Source organism: Dama dama, chromosome 18 (genome assembly GCF_033118175.1).
Source record: "Dama dama isolate Ldn47 chromosome 18, ASM3311817v1, whole genome shotgun sequence".
Classification (NCBI taxonomy): Eukaryota; Metazoa; Chordata; class Mammalia; order Artiodactyla; family Cervidae; genus Dama; species Dama dama.
The window spans coordinates 92,227,449-92,246,764 of record NC_083698.1 but is presented as its reverse complement, the minus strand read 5'-3'; the positions used below and the strand labels follow the sequence as shown (position 1 = coordinate 92,246,764).

The 19,316-nt window shown below is 38.9% G+C and overlaps 2 protein-coding genes across 2 annotated transcripts in view; one reads left to right on the top strand and one right to left on the bottom strand.

Moving 5' to 3' along the window:
• Positions 1–19,316, top strand: part of CHCHD3 (coiled-coil-helix-coiled-coil-helix domain containing 3) — a 286,824-nt gene that overhangs the window by 38,038 nt on the left and 229,470 nt on the right. The gene's annotated exons all lie outside the window — the stretch shown is intronic.
• LOC133072709 (lipolysis-stimulated lipoprotein receptor-like) lies at positions 10,786–15,660 on the bottom strand. The gene is made up of 2 exons (XM_061166274.1): positions 15,464–15,660; positions 10,786–11,821 (listed from the first exon to the last, which is right to left on the bottom strand). The coding sequence occupies exons 1-2, from the start codon at positions 15,658–15,660 to the stop codon at positions 11,155–11,157; spliced, it is 864 nt and encodes a 287-aa protein (XP_061022257.1). The 3' UTR covers positions 10,786–11,154.

Genomic DNA, 19,316 nt, shown 5'->3' with positions numbered 1-19,316 from the left:
TCAGTCTCCTCTTTGACTTTCATCAAGAGGCTTTTTAGTTCCTCTTCACTTTCTGCCATAAGGGTGGTGTCTTCTGCATATCTGAGATTATTGATATTTCTCCTGGCAATCTTGATTCCAGCTTGTGCTTCCTCCAGCCCAGCGTTTCTCATGATGTACTCTGCATATAAGTTAAATGAGCAGGGTGACAATATACAGCCTTGATGTACTCCTTTTCCTATTTGGAACCAGTCTGTTGTTCCATGTCCATTTCTAACTGTCGCTTCCTGACCTGCATACAGGTGTCTCAAGAGGCAGGTCAGATGGTCTGGTATGCCAATCTCTGAGAATTTTCCACAGTTGATTGTGATCCACACAGTCAAAGTGTGTGGATCACAATCAACTGTGGAAAAATGAGATGGTTAGAACTTACTTATTTAAATATAATTGTTAATATTTTGTTCCTTAGGATTCTAGTCAGTTCTCTGCCTCTCTTTCCCCTAAAGGTAAAAAGAAAAGAAAGGGATTATGGTATTTTGTTCATTAAAAAGCTTTATCCTTCTGTATCTCAGCTCCTTTTGGGCAGTTTGTTTTAATGAGGGTGACTGACTGTCATGGAGAGTATAGGTGAGCTCTCCAACCGTGAGGACTGGTATGCAGGGCACAGACGGAGCCTGAAATAGGATGTTTAAGAGCGCTGAAATGGCATGGCTCTCCTGCGTGTTATGTAAGCCTGAAAAGGTTTATTTTGTGGCTTTTTACCTGGGTGAATCTGCACCTCTTTATCAGTTGTCAGACGCGACAGCTTAAGTGTACTGTAGTTGCTTCTGTCCTTACCTGAAATATAACTCCACTAGTTCTTTTGTTAGTTAAATAGGAGATAACCACTTAAAAACATTTTATTTCCTCCCTTAGGTGAGGAATAGGCAGGCTGTTTTTTCTTAACTGTTCAAGGCCCCTCTGTCTGACTCCGTGTGTAGCTCCAGAGACCCTGAGTAACTTGGATGGTGTTGACAGGGAAGGCTTCAGGTGCTAGGGAGAAACCCTTTAGCACTTTTACCATCAGTGGAGTTGTAGCCCCCAGTATACACGAAGTCCATGGCTGAGCTCTCCCCAGTCCAGCCTTGTGGTCAGAGCTGTGAACTCGGGGCACTGTCTGACGCAGCCCAGCTCCTGGGTCCCATCTCCTCTCAAGGAGGATGCTGTCAAACAAGTATGCACTTCTCTCAGCTTTCTTGGTTCTGTCTCCCAACTCAGCCCTGCAAGAACACCTACTGAACTTCTCTTCTGCCATATGCATTTTTTCCCTCCACTCTTCCTGACCTCTAGTTTGTTATTTTTCTAATCATTACCAACCCTTAGAATCAAAAACGTTTTGTACTTGATGCAGGTAGTTTGCAAAAGCTTTTAGCCTGAAATTTTATAAGATTTTTGCTTACAGTAGGGTTGGAGCATACTGTTATCTCCTGATTATCTGAGAACAAATCATTTAAAATTTGGCATGTTAGTTGAATGGTACGTTTTTTTTGTTTTAGTAGCTCCTCTTTTTTAATGACATTTTTTGGTAGAACTGTCCTTCTTCCCCCATTAATTTTTGTTTTGCTGCATCCCATTAGGAAACTTTCTGAAATCCACAACATAGGTGTTTATCCAGTTACTAGGAAAGTTTGAAAGAATCCATGTTTGCTTAGGTTTTTATTTGGTACCATTTTAAAAGTGTTTCCCAAGTGGGGACTTGAATAACAGTGTTTGGAAGAGCATGTTGCTGCTAAAAGCTCTAATGGAGGCTATTTTAAATTCTCTTAATAAATCCAGCAATTAAACAATTATTAAATTTTTTTTTTGCATGTCTAATGAATTTTGTGATAGTCAGTGGAGATAAAGCAAAAGGGCTTCAGTTCCTGAATTGCTTTATCACACAGTTGGGTTACAACATACGTATATTCCTACCTGCCATGGTGATTAGACGTTTATGTAGTTTAAAATTTTTATTCATACTCATGTAGTATTTAATTTATGGTCTATAGTGGATTATTGGCTAAAGTCTAGAAACATCCAGGACTCTATTGATGAAAAGCAGGTTAATGAACATAAAAATGATGATGGTTCTGAAAATTAGCTTCAGGATGCTTTCCACTACATTAGTAAGCTGTGTTCATTTGATATAAATCCTCATATAGCACATTGAGGTGCACCTATATTTTAGTACTTAATGGTAAAAAGAGAAAAACATGGTGATTATCCAGTTTTGTTTTTAATTTATTGGGAATAAAAACTGTTCCCTCACCACCCACCCCCTCCACAAGGTATTCACCTTTACAGATAGCACTCTGAACTCCTCTGTCTTGTCTTGTTATTTAGAAGTAAAACACAGAAAGTCTAAAATTAAACCACTTAGTTCACTTAAGTATAACATGCAAGAGTTCTGAACATTAGATCATGAAAACAGTCTTTGTTTATTTTTGATATTATATTTAAAAATACTTTATGTGCTAAGTTAATTCAGTCATGTCCAACTCTTTGTGACCCTGTGGACTGTAGCCTGCCAGGCTGCTCTGTCCATAGGATTCTCCAGGCAAGAGTACTAGAGTGGGTTGCTATTCCCCCCTCCAGGGGATCTTCCCGACCCAGGGATCGAACCTGCATCTCTTACGTCTCCTGCATTAGCCGGCCGGTTCTTTACCACTAGTGCCATCTGAGGAACCCCTAAAAATACTGGTGATCCTCAAACCAAACATAATATAGTATCATTTTTGAAAATATTTTTGTATAACAGAAGATTGAGATAAGTTGAATTTTACTTTGATATATTGTAAATGTTATAAAAATATTAACAGTCAACCTTATCATGATCTTAATAATGTTAGTGATTTATGAGCACATGTTTTAAACTTAAATCTCTTTATCATGTGACATGCACATTATGTCTTTAAAAAAAATTTCCGTGGGTTTCTTAAGATTGTGTTGGATTGGCCAAAAAGTTCATTTGGGTTTTTTTGTAAGATGTTAAAAACAGGAATGACCTTTTTGGTCAACCCAATACTATTGTGAGAGGATCTGCCCTTCCTAAAGTGTTGAGAAATGCAATTTGTCCATTGGAATGTGCAGTAGGGAGAAACGCTTTGGGAAAAGAAAGGAAACATCTTGCCAGTGAGGAGAATGTATGAAAACGTGTACATGCTGGCATAGACTGAGTTCAGCTTTGAACGGTTTCAGTAGTATATTGGCCCTAGTTATAATAGGGCTTGTTCCCTGTATTACTGCATTTTTGATGATAACGAGTATCACCTGACAGGGATGCCAAGATCCCTGCTTCTTGCTGGGTTAAGGATGATTTTAGTAAAAGCGGTTTCGCTACTAGGAGACTCCTTCAAGGGTGTTCCCTTGTTGTTGAGCCCTTGAAGTTCTGTCCTGAACTGCAGGAATGTTTAGAGTAATTGTGGATACTAAAAGGGAAACCCAAGATTGAGAGAATCTTAGGAAAATAGAGAAATACTACTGCAGTGTGAATAAGAGAAGCATTTTTAAGATGATAAAAGTACAAGTATTGCTCATTAAAAACAAAAAAAAGATGTGTTTCAACCAAGCTTGCTGTTAAGTGAATATGTTTAAGTGGATTATAGTTCTCATTTATTTTAATACATCTTTTATAAAATTGGACATGCTATATTGAAAAAAATGGGCCCCTGGATATAATTTGCATTTCTTAAGAATGTAGCAAATCTGTCATAGCATGCTTTAAAATAATTATTTTCTTACAGAATTTTAACACTAATGCTAAGAACATTACCAGCAGCTTTGATGTATTAATATTTCACCTAACTTATGCCCAAGCAGACTGTTTTAGACCTAAACTAATGTTTACTTTTCAACTGTTAGTTGAAATTCTCTTAGGGATTGTTAGCATATCAAAGTGAGTATCGAAGTAGTGTAGTTGTTTGTTCTGGGACTTAGGAATTTCTGAAGTTTAATAGCAGAGTGTAGAGTAGTGGAAGTGAAGTTCCTAAGTGGGACACCCAGGACAGGATGCTCACATTGAGTTTTGTACTAATGTGGAAGAGGCGGAGGTGGGATGAATGAACTCGTGACTTAATCCTTTCATTTCAGGTTTAAATTCTGATTTTAGTGAATTTGCAATAAAAGAGAATCTAAGGGAAAAAAGGGGGATTAAGTAGGATTTATGTTGTATGCCACCATCCATTGGATCATCGAAAAAGCAAGAGAGTTCCAGAAAAGCATCTGTTTCTGCTTTATTGACAATGCCAAAGCCTTTGTGTGGATCATAGAAAGCTGTGGAAAATTCTTCAAGAGACAGGAATACCAGACCACCTGACCTGCCTCCTGAGAAATCTGTATGCAGGTCAGGAAGCCACAGTTAGAACTGGACATGGAGCAACAGACTGGTTCCAAACAGGAAAAAGAGTATGTCAAGGTTGTATATTGTCACCCTGATTATTTAACTTATATGCAGAATACATCATGAGAAACGCTGGGCTGGAGGAAGCACAAGCTGGAATCAAGATTGCCAGGAGAAATATCAATAATCTCAGATATGCAGATGACACCACCCTTATGGCAGAAAGTGAAGAACTAGAGTCTCTTGATGAAAGTGAAAGAGGAGACTGAAAAAGTTGGCTTAAAGCTCAACATTCAGAAAACTAAGATCATGGCATCTGGTCCCATCACTTCATGGCAAGTTGATGGGGAAACAGTGGAAAGAGTGACAAACTTTATTTTTTGGGGGCTCCAAAATCACTGCAGATTGTGACTGCAGCCATGAAATTAAAAGACACTTGCTCCTTACAAGCAAAGTTATGACCAACCTAGACAGCATATTAAAAAGCAGAGACATTACTTTGCCAACAAAGGTCCATCTAGTCAAGCCTATGGTTTTTCCAGTAGTCATGTATGGATGTGAGAGTTGGACTATAGAGAAAGCTGAACGCTGAAGAATTCATGTTTTTGATCTGTAGTGTTGGAGAAGAGTCTTGAGAGTCCCTTGGACTGCAAGGAGATCCAACCAGTCAATCCTAAAGATCAGTCCTGGGTGTTCATTGGAGGGACTGATGTTGAAGCTGAAACTCCAATACTTTGGCCACCTGATGCGAAGAGCTGACTCATATGAAAAGACCCTGATGCTGGGAATAATTGAAGGCGGGAGGAGAATGGGACGACACAGGATGAGATGGTTGGATGGCATCACCGACTCAATGGAGATGAGTTTGAGTAAACCCTGGGAGTTGGTGATGGACAGGCAGGCCTGGCGTGCTATAGTCCATGGGGTCATGAGTGAGCGACTGAACTGAACTGATGTTTCCTTACTGCTGTCGTGTAGAATGCTGTATGAGAAGAGAGAAGGAAAAAATTTGAGAGTGTTGTTTCAAGTAGTCAGATTCTCAACAAACTTTGAGATAGCTGCAACATTTTCTCATGAAGGTTTAGCTTGCTGGAAAGGTGGTGGAAAGTTTGTGAATTAGTAGGTTGTATGATTTTGTTAGATGGATTGAACAGGCAGTAGATGGAAGGATGGAACCTCAACGAATTCCTGGGGTAGAAAATGAGTAATCTATCAGTTGCAGGCTATTTAAAATTTGAGGATTATTTGTATGATGTTCTGGGTGAAGTAGGTTTATGGGAGTGAAAGAGTAATCTGATGAGGTAGTGGTGTATGTCTGAAGGTAATATGATGCTCACAACATGTTTTTTACGAGGTTACTTTTATTATACCCGCTTTGTAGGTGGGGAGACTGAGTCACAGGAAGGCTTATGACTAAGGATGCAAAATAACAGATGGCAGAGAAGGGTTTTAGATCGAGGCAGTGTGATTCCAGAGCTGACATTCTTTTCTAAAGCGATTAAATAACTTGTTTAACTGACTTGCCCCGATTTGAACAAAGCACCTCATTGATTTTCCAGTTTTCTCTTACTACACATATTTTGGATGAGGAGACTTTCCTGGGGCAAGTATAGACTTCTGCCTTCAAGGTTCTTCCACCTCTTTCAAGTATGCTCAGTATAGCTAATTTTTTAGCTTCTTAAGTGTTCATGTTTTTAAGGCTATCTTTGATTCTTCTAGGTGTGAGAAAAGTTAAATTAGAACTTTGAGGTTTTTTTTTTTTTTTTTTCTTTTTAAATTCTGAAAGTATGCTAAGACATTTACAGAAGACTTGGAAAATGCAGAATAAAGTTACATAGAGTTCCACTAAATATATTACAATTTTTCTTATGTAGATAGAGAGTTTTAGCTGGAGTTTCAATACCAAACTAACTCTCAAAAATTAATAGAATGGATAGAAAAGTTGAAGGATATAGTAGATCTGAAAAGCACCATGAACCAATTCAGTATAATTAAGGTTTATATAGTTTTCACACACAACAGCAGGCTACAAATTCTATTCAAGTTCCCATAGAGAGCTTTGAATTTTTGCCATTTTTTATCAGAATATTTGGGTAGAAGAGAGGTTCTGCTGTCTAACGGAGACTCCAAGTAACAGTGGCTTAAAAAGTTAGAATTGTACTTTTCCCTTGTATAACATTTCGGATAATTTCATGACTCCTTAAGTTGGGGACCCAGGCCCCTTCTGTCGTATTGCTCTGCATCCCTAAGCTGTTTCCCTTGACCATATGGTCCACGAAGGCTCCCAGCTGTCCTCTAGCCCGGGCCATGGGGAATAACTTCAAAGCCATACACACCGCATCCAGTCACGTATTATTAGCCAGGACATAGTCATGAGACTACGTGACTGCAAGCCAGGCTGGACAATGTTGTCTTTATTCTGATCAGCCATGTGCCCAACCACGCATTGCCTGTATGGCAGTCTGTGCTGGGTTAAGTCTTTCATCATTTTCTTTGTATTCCCAGGTGAGAGTGGAAAAGGGTAGTTTGTGTTGAAAATGTTGGTAACCTTGAGATGGACGTTCTTGCCAAAATAAAATTGAGTTATGTTGGAATATTTTGTTTCACTTTCTCACGTTTGAATTCCTGTTTGGATTTTAGTTACCCATTTATCAGCAGGATGAAAAACTGAAAAGACATAATATTTTCAGTTGATACCCAGATTGCATAAACAGCATCTGAGGATTTCTTTACTACTACAAGGATTGAATAATTTAGTCTAATTTTCTTTTAGACCCAAATAAAGAAGATGAAAGTCAAGATAAAGCTATACTATCTGTTATAGAGTGCTGTCATTTGTCTTTGCTACCCTGTCTTGAAAGCTTTGTGAAAAGAGATAGTTTTGATATTTGTTATTGAGATACAATTCCCACAAAGAGGTGTTTAAAACCTGTTCATCTTAGCCAGTGATTACAGTGTGTGCACGTACTAAAGCAACTTTAAAAAAATGAAAATTTGGTACATTGAGTAATAGCTTCTACCAGAGATGCTTCAGGCGTGGAACCCCAATGAGAAGTTGTCAGATTCCATTTTAAGGAAACAGGGCTATATTTTGATATGTATTTCCTACTAAGTATAAATCAGATCAGCAAGCAAAGAACATTAAATGCTTTAATTTGCTGGTGGCAACAAAGGGTGTAATGATAGATACAATATAGTTAAAATTTATAGTTGATGTTTTTTTTTTTCTTTTGGCCTATGCCTATGTGGAATAAAGTAAATAGATCTCTATGTCTGTTTCACAGCCCAAATGGACAATTTCTAGAGTGATTTTCTAGAACATCCCCAAATAGAGTGACATTTTGTAGCAGTGACTGCTTACCTGTGGGAAGTGTATCTCCATGAAGCTTCACCCTCATTATGTTGTGGGATATTTGTTGCTGATGTAGAAAATCCTATCAGTGGTTCTTTCATTCCTTTTATCTGACTTAACCTCAGCTGATTGCTTAAGTCACTGACTAAGGATTTTTCATCAGCTGCCTTTGGTAACATACATCGTTCATCGTACTAGGGGCACCGGTATTATCAATTGAAAAGTCTGAATGGAAGGCAAAAAATTAAATGCTACATTAAAAACTGAAGTGAAAAGAGAATATTTTGGCTAAGATTTCCTCCATATTCTCCATACATTTAATATGGCCACCGAGTCTTTTTTCCTGACACTTTGAATCGTCATTTTCAACCCGGAAGAATTCTTCGTCAAGCAGCCCTTGCCATGTGGTGTGCTTCCAGACAGTGTAATAAGAAAAACTGTGTTAGAAATAAGACTTTATTATCATAGTGGTGTGTGACTGTATTTTCTTTGAGTAATTTGCCTTTTAAGAATGGGGTGTAGGCAGGATGGCTGTGAGGTAAAAGGAGAAAATGAAAATCAATTTTGCTATCTTGAATCTTGGGGTGTTGTTTTTGGACACTTTAATCCCAGTCAGCTCTCCTTTGGTGTATAGAAAGTGGTTTGAACTTCTGTTAGCTGAGCTGATATAATTTGTACAGTGGATGTTCATGATTGAAATAATAGTTTTTGTAAAAACTGGAATTTTTTCCCTTGTTTATTCATGCCTCATTTAAAATGGTTATGAATATAAAAATGTGCTTTTGGTAAAAAATACTATTAAGTATAAAGAGAGAAAAATGATCCATTCTCCACAAATTCAAAGATAACCATCATCATTTTGTATATATCATTCCAGGCCGTATATGTGTATATATTTCTTATGCTTTTTTCAGAGCTGGACATATACAAAACAAAATGAAGAGCAACAGTATTTTCAGTTTAGTATCTTGTCCTTTTCAGTCACTTGTGAGACTGTTTTCCTGGGATTAATATTCTTTATTACTTGCTTTTTAATATTAGCTTAGTATTTTGTTATATGGCTGTTCTGTTTTAACTGTTTTACCATTTTCCTATTTTTGCATGTGTAATTTGGTTCCTTTTTTCATTATTTTATGTGTAAAAGATATATTACTCTTCCTTGTTGTTTAAGTCTTTCTCATTGCCATCAGCCTTCATGCTTCTAAGAGGAAGATTTAATAGTCATTTAAACTGGCCATGAAAATGAATTTTTAGACAATCCTTGATCAGCATCAATTTTACCTTACCCTTTAGTCTCCTCTTCATTCATCATAATCTGTGACTTTAGTAATGTTCAAAGACAATGAAAGAGATTCAAATTCATTCTTGTTACTGTCAGATCAAATTAATTTACAATAAATATGTGAACCTTGGAGATCAGAAGCTAAAATACTTATGTAATTGGACCTGGACATCAAGCTAGATCCTAAATCCTCTTGAAAGATACACCACAAATTCTTCTGTTACATACTCTTTTGCTGTGGGTTTTAAAAATTGTAAATCCTAGCATGTTGACATTCTGAAGGATATATGGCTTAAAATAGCCTCTCACAAAATATAGTATTGGCTCAATGAAATGTTATATAGCGTCAGTCAGGATTTTTAAAATGAAATGCCGGTGGTTCTTCAGTTGAGGGGAGTTTCATTCTGTTTTCATAATGAGTTCATTTTGGACTTAAAATACCTCCTCAGTCCATTTCATCTTCAAGAGAAACTTCGTTGGTAGTTTTACAGATAAGAATTTAAGTCACAGAGAATAGAGTCAGGAATAGAACACAGGTCTCTTTAAACCTGATTCTTTAATTAAAATTGTTTTGTTTTGAAATCTGCTTTTATGTCCTTTAAGAGAAATCAAATATAACATGCTTTTGTATTTCACAGTCCTACGGTGTATGCACAGATACACATAAGCACACCTTCGGCCCATGGTTATAATTATAAAATGAAAGCCTTTCATTTTCATGTGTGGCAGGTTGTACCATTATGATCATTTTATGGCCGTGTTTCAGATGCATATCAACTTAAATCTGAACATTTTATACTATCTTGTAAAAGATATTTTTATATTATATGTGAATAATGTCATAAAATTCCTTACCGTAAAATTCTCTATAAATTATATAACTGAGATCAAATACGTTAAAGTCATTTATAAGTGATGAAACACACAGCAAAGTCTTATTAATTTGGGTTCATTTAGTTTACAGTTTGTTGTGAAATTAGAGAAGATTTATGTTTACTCATATGAAACGAGGTCAGGGTAAGTGATGGCGTAGATAGTGAGGGAGGGTTTGGTAAGAAAATTCCAAGGGGAAATCTCAGATTACTTAGCACATTATTTTATGTAGTCATTGTGAACCTTGGACGTTACTATTTACAGAGGATAAGTTGCTATTCTAATTATTAGTTTCATTAAAATAGTTCCTAGGGACCTCTGCCTGGTAACAGTTAAAATAGTTAAAAATAACATGAATGTGTATCTTTTAAAGTATCATATGTTTAGATTGTACCCTTTCTGCTTTCCTACCATTTATTCTATATAATTTCGTATTATATGCTGTAGTAAAAGCTAATTTATTTTTGGTGTTTATAGAGAAATTATTCCTTATTAAATCCTTCAGTTCCTTAATTTCAAAATGGAATCTCTGTGAATTATTAGAAGTTAATTTAGAGTGAATAACTTTAAATCCTTTTCTCATTTTCTTTGACTATAAAATTATAGCCTTATTGAACTGTTTGTTCAATATTAATTCTGATATTGTCACCTATGAAAGATATAATTTTAATTGGCCAAGAGCTATCTGATGTAGATAGTTTTGATGGGAAGTGTGTCAGCTTGAAATAAATCTATGCTTGAGAAATTTACTCTTAAAGACATTAATCTGAAAATGTCTGTGAATGCCTAATGCATCTGAATAGTTTGGGTAGGTGGATATCACCTTGTATCTGTGTGCGTTCTTAAGATACCATAACAGTGAGCTGGGGTCTTGAGGCTGTAATTTGTAGTCACTTTTCATTTCCATTGGATTCTTTTTTTTTTTTTTTTTTTCCCCCACGACCCAAAGGGCTGACTTTATTTCACCAACAACATCTTGTTTCTCTTCTGGCTCCGGGAAAAGCGGAACTGTTTGAGCAGACACCCCAGCAGAGTCAAGACCGTGCCCACGAGCATCATCACGCTCAGCCCCTTAAGGACAGAGTTGGCTTTTTCTTTCTGGGTCTCCTTTGCCTCTGGTTGTTGTTCAGACTTTCCTGGGCTTAGAAACTTCAGTGGATCCACATTGCTCTGGGAGTTGAATTGAGCAGTTGAGCTCTTGCTGCACGAAGCACCTGTAAGTGGCCGGCTGGAAGACGCGCAGCCAGCTGCCACCGTTGGAGGTGTCCATGATGGTGCTGACGCTCTTGCCGGAGAGCTGGTCCTTCCAGGTCAGGGAGAGGTTGTTCGCTTCCCAGAATACGGGCCCAGGATGATGAGCTCTGCGTAGGCCTCGTTGTTCCCCTGGAGGTCCTGGGCCGAGACCTCGGAGCAGTAGTACACGCCGCTGTCCCCCCAGGCAGTCTGGTCAAAGGTCAGGTCAACATTTCCTGTGATGGTGATCCTTCGGCCCTGATAGTAGTCTCCCAGGGTCACAGCATTGCCCTGCTTGATGGCCACAACCCTGATGGTGCGTGCGCTGTCCTGGCACTCCACGTAGGGGTTGTAGCCTGGGTTACCAGCCGCCAGCTGGGCGTTGAGCTGGTTATCAACACTGGCTGGAGAGAAGGCATCAGCAATGCGGTCCCGGCAGAAAGACTTGTACTTCCAGATCACGATGGGCACTGTGGTGGTCGCGGTCGACTGGTAGGTGCAAGGCAGGGTCACGGGTTGGAATAGGCTCACTACGTGGTAGGGGTCTGACACAGTCACCTGGATGGCGCTGGTGGGGGCTGTGCAGAAGGTGCTCATAAAAGCCACCCGAAGACGACCGCACCCCAGCTCAGGGCACGCGGGCAGGACTCCAGTCCCCCGGAGAACTGGCGGGCCAAAGGTGCCATCGCTGCCGTCTGGGCGCGTCGCGCCCGCCTTCCATTGGATTCTTAATGAAGTCCTTGTCCTTATTACATGACATATTTTGAGGCACCAAGAGAGGGGAAAAAAAAGACAGTTGGATGATTTCGCATAACGTGGTTTTGGATACCCTAGGGAACAGCAGGAGCCTGACGGGTTACAGTTCATGAAGTCACAACGAGTTGACGCGACTAAGTGAACCACACCCGCACACCCACACACCAACTGCCCCCTCCCGATCAAGGTGAGTGGGACTGGGCAGATGTGGCTTTGGTGAGTATGGAGAGAGAGGAAGCTGGTAGTATTTGGGCACCTCAAAGGCAGAGGTCACGTGGGAGGAAGGCGCTTTGCTGTCATCACCAGATTTTCATCTGTGTTTGAAAAGTCCGTGTTACTGGAAGTGCTTTTTTTGTCATTATCACTGGTCATACAGACTGTAAAGTAGCTAGTTTCCCATGTTTATCTTTTATCAGGGTGAACATTTTGGCCCAATCTATGACAGTGTTTTTCAGCGGTGGGGCAGTGCTGCATCCAGAGAGGCATTTTAGAGATCTGTGGGGGAGCCACTGGTGTTTCATGGGGAGATGGGGACAGGGGTCTAGACAGCTTGCAGTGCCTCAGGGAGCTCCGTCCCTTGAAAAACTGTCCTGTGTCCTCGATTTCAGAATGTCCCATCAGGAATTCTTGCAGCTGAAAACCTGCCCACCCAGCCCAGAACGAACAGAAGGCGTGTGGTTTTGTATAGTGTTAAGATACTCTGAATTTTCTGGGGATGCAACTGCTCTTGTCACAGTAACCATAGCTATTGCATATGTGGTGGTTTAACAGAAGCTCAAGAGTCAGCCTGTTTTATTGTATCTAGTGTAGACATGAGGGCCGATTCCCTGGTGGTTCAGTGGTGAAGAACCTGCCTGCCAATGCAGGAGATGCAGGTTCGATCCCTGAGTTTGGAAGATCCCCTGGAGAAGGAACTGGCTGCCCATCCCTCTAGTATTCTTGCCTGGGAAATCCCATGGACAGAGGAGCCTGGCAGGCTACAGTTTGTGTCCGACTCTGATTAAACAGCAGCAGCAAGTGCAGGCTTGAGCATTTACATACTGAAATGCTGTTATTCTTTATAAATTAATTTCTCTCTCTTTTTTTAATGTTACACTTAGGGTATTATATTGATTAAAAACCTTGTGTTTGTATTATCTGTTCATTTTCAGCATAGTAGAGGGAGTGTTACAAAATATTTTATTTTGTATTTCATTCTATCAGGGTGAAATCCACTGGTCTGAGCAAGGACCTTTTATGTCATCCCAGGTGTTCTAAACCACTTACATCCTAAGCCTTAAGCACATGATATAACTACTTCTGAAAGACAAAAGTGTTCAACAGCCTTTCTCTGTGTAACACTAGTATGAAGGAAATTTGTGGATCTTTAGGAATATAATCATAATAAATGTCATGAAGGAAATTTGTGGATCTTTAGGAATATAATCATAATAAATGTTTGTACTATTCTGTTGAGTTGAACTTGACTGTAGATGATTTTACTTTTAGGAAAAAGATTAAGTACATTCTTGTGTTTAAAAGCTAGGATAGTGCCTTTGTTCTTGAAATTCTTGTGCACAGTCTTGTCTCTTAAAGACGGTGAAGTCATTGGTGATCAGTGATTTCACAGAGCTTCCACAGTGCTTCACAGAGAATTATATTTGGTTTATTAGACATTGCAGCCACCTATGACTGCGTTGAAATAGGGTTTTCTGAACAACTAGGTGGATATTCATTGGATGAAGGAAAAAAAATAACAGGGCTATAGATAAAAGTGGGGCTGACCTAATTTTCACAGTGTGAATTAAATAAAAAAATACGAAGCTCAGGGTATTGCACTATAGTTTAATGAAAAATATTATACCAATATGTATTATGCTGCCTCACAGTTTTAATATATTTGAACTACCATAAATAAAATATGAATCAGGTATGGGCGTAAAATCTCAATTGCTTTATTTAAAACTTCCCAGGAGAGGCTGTTGTTCTGCAGTGGTTAGCTCATGGGTTAAGTAGGTCCTTTTTGGCATCTCACCCTTAATGGACTATAAATGAAGCCACTGAAGCCCAGAGGTCTGACTCTGATCTGCCTACTGTTTTTGCTGCCTAGTGGTGGGCCAATATCTAGAAATAGGACTCTAGGTTTTTTTTTTTTTTTTTCCCCCTTCTTATAGAAAGGGCTGTCATTGGGTCAGAACTTTTATTTTCATTCAGAAGAAGAAAAGTCTTGAGGTTGGAGTTAGTTGACATTTCCCAGGGCTGTAGGTGGATTAGAAGATTCTGTTTTTAGACTTTTGCTTTCCTTGGGCTTTGATTACATGCAGAGATACATTTAAAGTCTTCCTTGGAAAATAGTGCTGGCCAGAGTTTGAAGTACTAAATATTTTAGTTGAGTTTAGGAATTTTAGTAGTAGTAATGGATTTTTGGCTAAAATACCATTTTTATCACTAGTAGGAAGAAGGAAGAATGATTTATGACTTGATATTTTGACTTTCTATTTACCAAAGCAAATTACTTAGGTTAGGACATTAGTCTTGGGTAAAGCCCTTTAGCACATGAAAGTAGGCTTGTCCACTGTTTCAGTGTTCTAAACTGTATGCTTAGAGAAATGTGCTGTGAGCCTTGCTTGCATCAGCATGGTAATTAGGAAGGAGGACTGGAATATGATATATCAGTGTGAACTGGTCCATGCTACTGTACAACCAGATCTTTGTGAGTAATGTATACATTATAGTCTCTAAATTACTTTTGAGCAGCGACCACTAGCATTCATCAGTCTTTTATAATTTAGTTGCAGATTATTGATTATGACTGCCCTTCAAACACGCACAGGTCTCCACCAATTGCAAAAATCATCTTTTATTTATAATTTTTCCACCTCGTTCCTTTTTGTTTCATTTCTAAACTTGGTGAAGAGAGGCCTGTAATTGCTGCCTCCTCCCACTGGTTCCTGATGCCCGGACCACCTGATTTCCATGCACTCCATGGGACGGTGGGTCATTGCAACCCGCGCTGCCAAGTCTTCCTCCTGTGCCCGGGATAGACATGAAATCACTGAGGCTGGACTAGGCCGTGGAGTCCTGCACACCGCGCCCCCGGCCGCTGCTGCCAGCTGATCGGAATTGGCACGAGTCGAAATCTGTTTCACTCTTTCTGCACAGGGTACTTTGGTTCATATCTTGCTTTTCCCATTCCATTTCTTCTTGGTCCCTAGTGATGTTCTTTCACGCCTCTTCTTCATCTGATGAATTTTTAACGCCTATTCTTTAGCCTTCTACTCTTTTTATACATTTTCTTTTTTTTTCCAGGAAAATGCACTGATCTCAGATCTGTAACAGTCATTCCCAAATCAGCATTTCCAGCCAAGTCTCAAATCAAATCTGAATTTCAGGTTCAAATGTCTAATTACCTGCCATTCCATGTGGTGATTCTACCATTACTTTCAATTGAGTATGTCTGACACGAAACTCATTATCTGTCTTCATTTAATTGACCATCATGAGTGTTGGTTTTCTGGCATCTGGGTGCACCTTTGACTTTCTTTGTTGTTCATCTCTCAGTCACAGATGATCGGTTTTTCGCATCGAAGTCCTTATATCTTAGAATCCATGCTTATGGCCAGTGTCCGAGTTCAGGTCCTCATCAGCTTACGCCAGCACTACGCAGGCTGTAGTGAGCACCTCAGATCTGGTGGGCTTGTTAGCACACAGATTGCTGGGTCCCACCTCCACGGCTTCTGATGTATAGTTCTGGGGTGCATCTGAATTTGCGTCTCTTAACAGGTTCCCGGTGATGCTGCCGGGGGACGGGGGCAGAGAGAATGAAGCTGCGTTTTGAGACCCACTCATTGCTTTACATTTTCCCCATCCAGTTTATCTGCAAATCTCTGTGAGATTAGACTTCCTATAACACCCCATTTCATTGCATTGTTTTCATTTTTAAACATGTTTATGATACCCTCCTTCTTAACATTTCTTATCCAAGCTCCTGCCTAGTTTCCAAGACTCCTCACAAATGAGCATAAATTACCCTTCATTTTTTTTTTTTCTTACAAACAAGCTTTAATGGTTTCCTTTCCATTTGTCTAGTCTTATGTCCTTGCTTTGGTCCCGCTTCCTTCGTGAACCACTCCATGACTACACCCCCACCTTTGTAAGTTTCATTAATACTAAACCCCCACAGCACAATTTTACTCATTCAGACTCGTATCTCCTTAATGGTAGGAACCATATATCTTCATCTCCTACAAAGCCTAGCATAGGATTAAATCATTGTGGATTTACTACCTAGTGAATTGATTGATTTCTCTAGTTTGTATATTCCTTGAGGCTGCTTGATTTGGGAGAAAACAATTAAGCAAAAATAACTTCATATACTTAAGCATTAAACCTTACAGATAGTACAACAAGCTTATGATGAATATCCATCCGTCTCTCCTTTGTAAATAATACACTGTTGGTAGTGGTGGCCCAGGAGTGATGAGTGTTATCACTGGTGATGGTGTTAGTGGCAGAGTTGGAGAGTTGGGGAGAAGCCACTTGTTTTTGAATGTCTTTTGGCAGTCCACACTTTTTCCTTAGATAACATGTGATTTCGCAGAGTGTGTTCTTAGTTTTTTCTGAATCATCCCTAAGTTACCTGAAAAGTTGGGGGCTTGCTTCCCCTAATGACTGATGCTGACTCCACAGGTCAAGCAGTTAACATGTTTATTGAGCAGCTGCTGTGTGCCTAGCAGAGTCTGCACAATATTGCTGTCTCTCTCCCTGCCCTTCCTTCCCTCCTCTGTGTTTCTCGTTTGTCTGTAAAGCACAGAGGATGTTTTTGCTAGTTTTCAGGGTGAGTATTTGCTAGACAGTTGTCCCAAATGGAGTGGAATGTCACTTCAGAGGAACAGTGGGCAGTATATGTTGTCATTGATAGACCTCTTGTTCTTTCACCTTCCAGTTATTGGGCTTTTCGGGGAAATGGAGGCTCAAGCACGAATTTGGTCCTGTCAGGCTGTCATTTAACACAGCTGTGTTAAGGGGAAGGCTCTTGGAGAGTTTCTAGTTTGGGTTCTCATTTTAAGAGGAGACAGCGTTGGCCTAAAGCAATGACGCGTTTTTGAACAAAGTCACAAAAACGCATTATGACAAAGCCAGGCTAGATGGGAACCGCCTTTACATCCAGCTTGGTCCTCTCTGTGTGTTATGGATCTTTATGGAGAAGCCTTTGAAAATGGTCACACTCAGGACTGTTGGAGAGAAACAGAAAAAGGTTTGGGTGGTTTTAGTACTTCATTTGGGGTTGGAGATTTAATGCTGCTGAATTTATAGTTTTATCCCCAGTGAACAAAATACATCCATTTGTGAAACAAAAAAATTAAGCTATGCATCAAAAAGCAATATCCAGAGGTAATTATTATTTTTTAATTTAAATTATAGATCTTATTTTCCTAGAGGCTGTGTGAGATTTTGCAACTATTATTCAGGATATTAAGACATGAAATACTAAGTGTATCTGATTCTCAGTACTGGTTTATGAATTGTCTCCTTAAAAATGTGGAGACTGTAGAATATGAGTGATGAGCCCGTCTGCTGCTATGCAGCGTCCGCAGCCCGTATTGAGGTTTGTTCTCACATAGAACGGAACATGGAGCTGGTTTCCAGGAGTGCTTGTTGTAAGGCAGACAATAAAAGGAACATTATTTGCATATCATGCCATTCAAATTAGAAATTTACGGAAGCATATAAATCCTCATGGAGCAATAATACTGCAAAATAAGCCATTAACTTGATGCGGTTGATGTTTAGGTTGCCAAACTCTTTGTAACACTGTACCTTCTGATTCGATATTTATGGTTATGAAAGTGCAGTTAAGGATTTTCCTTCCAACATCGTCATTAGCTTTGATCTATCAGTGGCCTCAGTTACCCTGTCAGGTATCTAGACAAATGGCATTTTTTGAAGTCAGTCCTAGGTTACATTACCCTTAAGGTGATGGTGAATGTTACTGTCAGCTGAGTATCATCATACTTAACAGTCCGTGTGTGTGTGTGTGTTTAAATCAGGTTTGTCTGCTAACTAGATGTGCCACAAATGGATAATGGCACACTGTTACATGTTTCTTTCTAACCCCGGAGATTTATTGTAGCCATCTTTTGACTCTTCTAATCAAACCCTGTACCTTTTATAAGATAAGGAGCATGACAAGATTTATCCTGCAACCCATGCTGTGACTCATTTACTCCTGATACACTCTGTGTTGTATTTCATTGATTGCATGGATGCTTCCATTATTATTTTTTTAAACAATCAGTGCTCTTTTTGTATTAATGAATTTATTGAAGTAATAAGATTAATGGATATTTCTGTGGAGCTGAAAATTTAATTTGGCTGTACTTTATGGTGTTAGCTTTGGCTCAGCTATCTCAATCCTGGCAGAGTCAGTGTTTATCTAAAATCTGCTGCTTGTGTTATGCAATTACATACATTTATTTCCTTCTGAGAGTAGATCACCATAGTTCTCTTTGGTGTTTTTAAACTAGCACATGAAAATAATAGGCTTTATAAAATTGGATATGATACATATCAGTAAATAGTAAGACCAGAAATAGAAATGGAATAAAGGAAAAATCCCAAAGGACCTGACATTTCTCTAAGAGGCAAGCCATAATTTTTATTAAATAACTTATGGAGATTGTTTCAGAAATACTGTAATTGGGGAGGGAATTACAATGTAAGGATTATGTTAAGAAAATGAAGAAAAGGGAAAGTCATAGTGGAAAAAGTTGCAAAAGGAAATTGGTATGTCCCTTGAGATCCGGGGAATCTGTGTAAGTCAAATCATGGTTGTATTTTCAGTCTTTTGTTTTCATGACATAAGCCATTGTGTCATGGCTTGATGAGCCATTCATAATGGGCTTTGTCTTTTGGAGTCATTTCTGTTCATCATTCAGGGAACTATCTTAAATATATTTATAGTGTTCCATCTCCTCTACCCCATCCCTCTCTATCCTACATTTAACCAGTTTCTGAAAACAGAGAATTAGGACATTGTCATGCAACATAAAAGACAGGTGAAGTGTAGGAAATTAATGCTACTCTTTCTCTCAGAATTAAGACCATGGTATTCACAGTTCCAGAGAATACTAAGAATCAAGTAGTATAAGATTAGGAGTTTGTTATTTGATCCCCAAGTTAGAAATTCTTAGAATTTCCTAAGAGTTTAATTTAGTAATTTAGAATGTGGCTAAGAGGGACAAAAATTTGCTAGGTGGTCAGTAAAGAAGAATCATTGGAGTAACCAAAACATTTTCTTCTTTAGAATGCTGTTTACCTAAAGCAAGCATACATTTGAGTTGTTTTTAATTCAGATACTTCTTACTTTCAATAGTAGTTTCAAATAAAGGGTTTAGGGCAGACTTGCTGTCACCAAGCAGTTTGAATGCTTGACTTTTCCTCACGTATTTTGTGGTCATTGTCATATCATGTATAACTAATTGACCAAATGCCAGTCTTTGTGT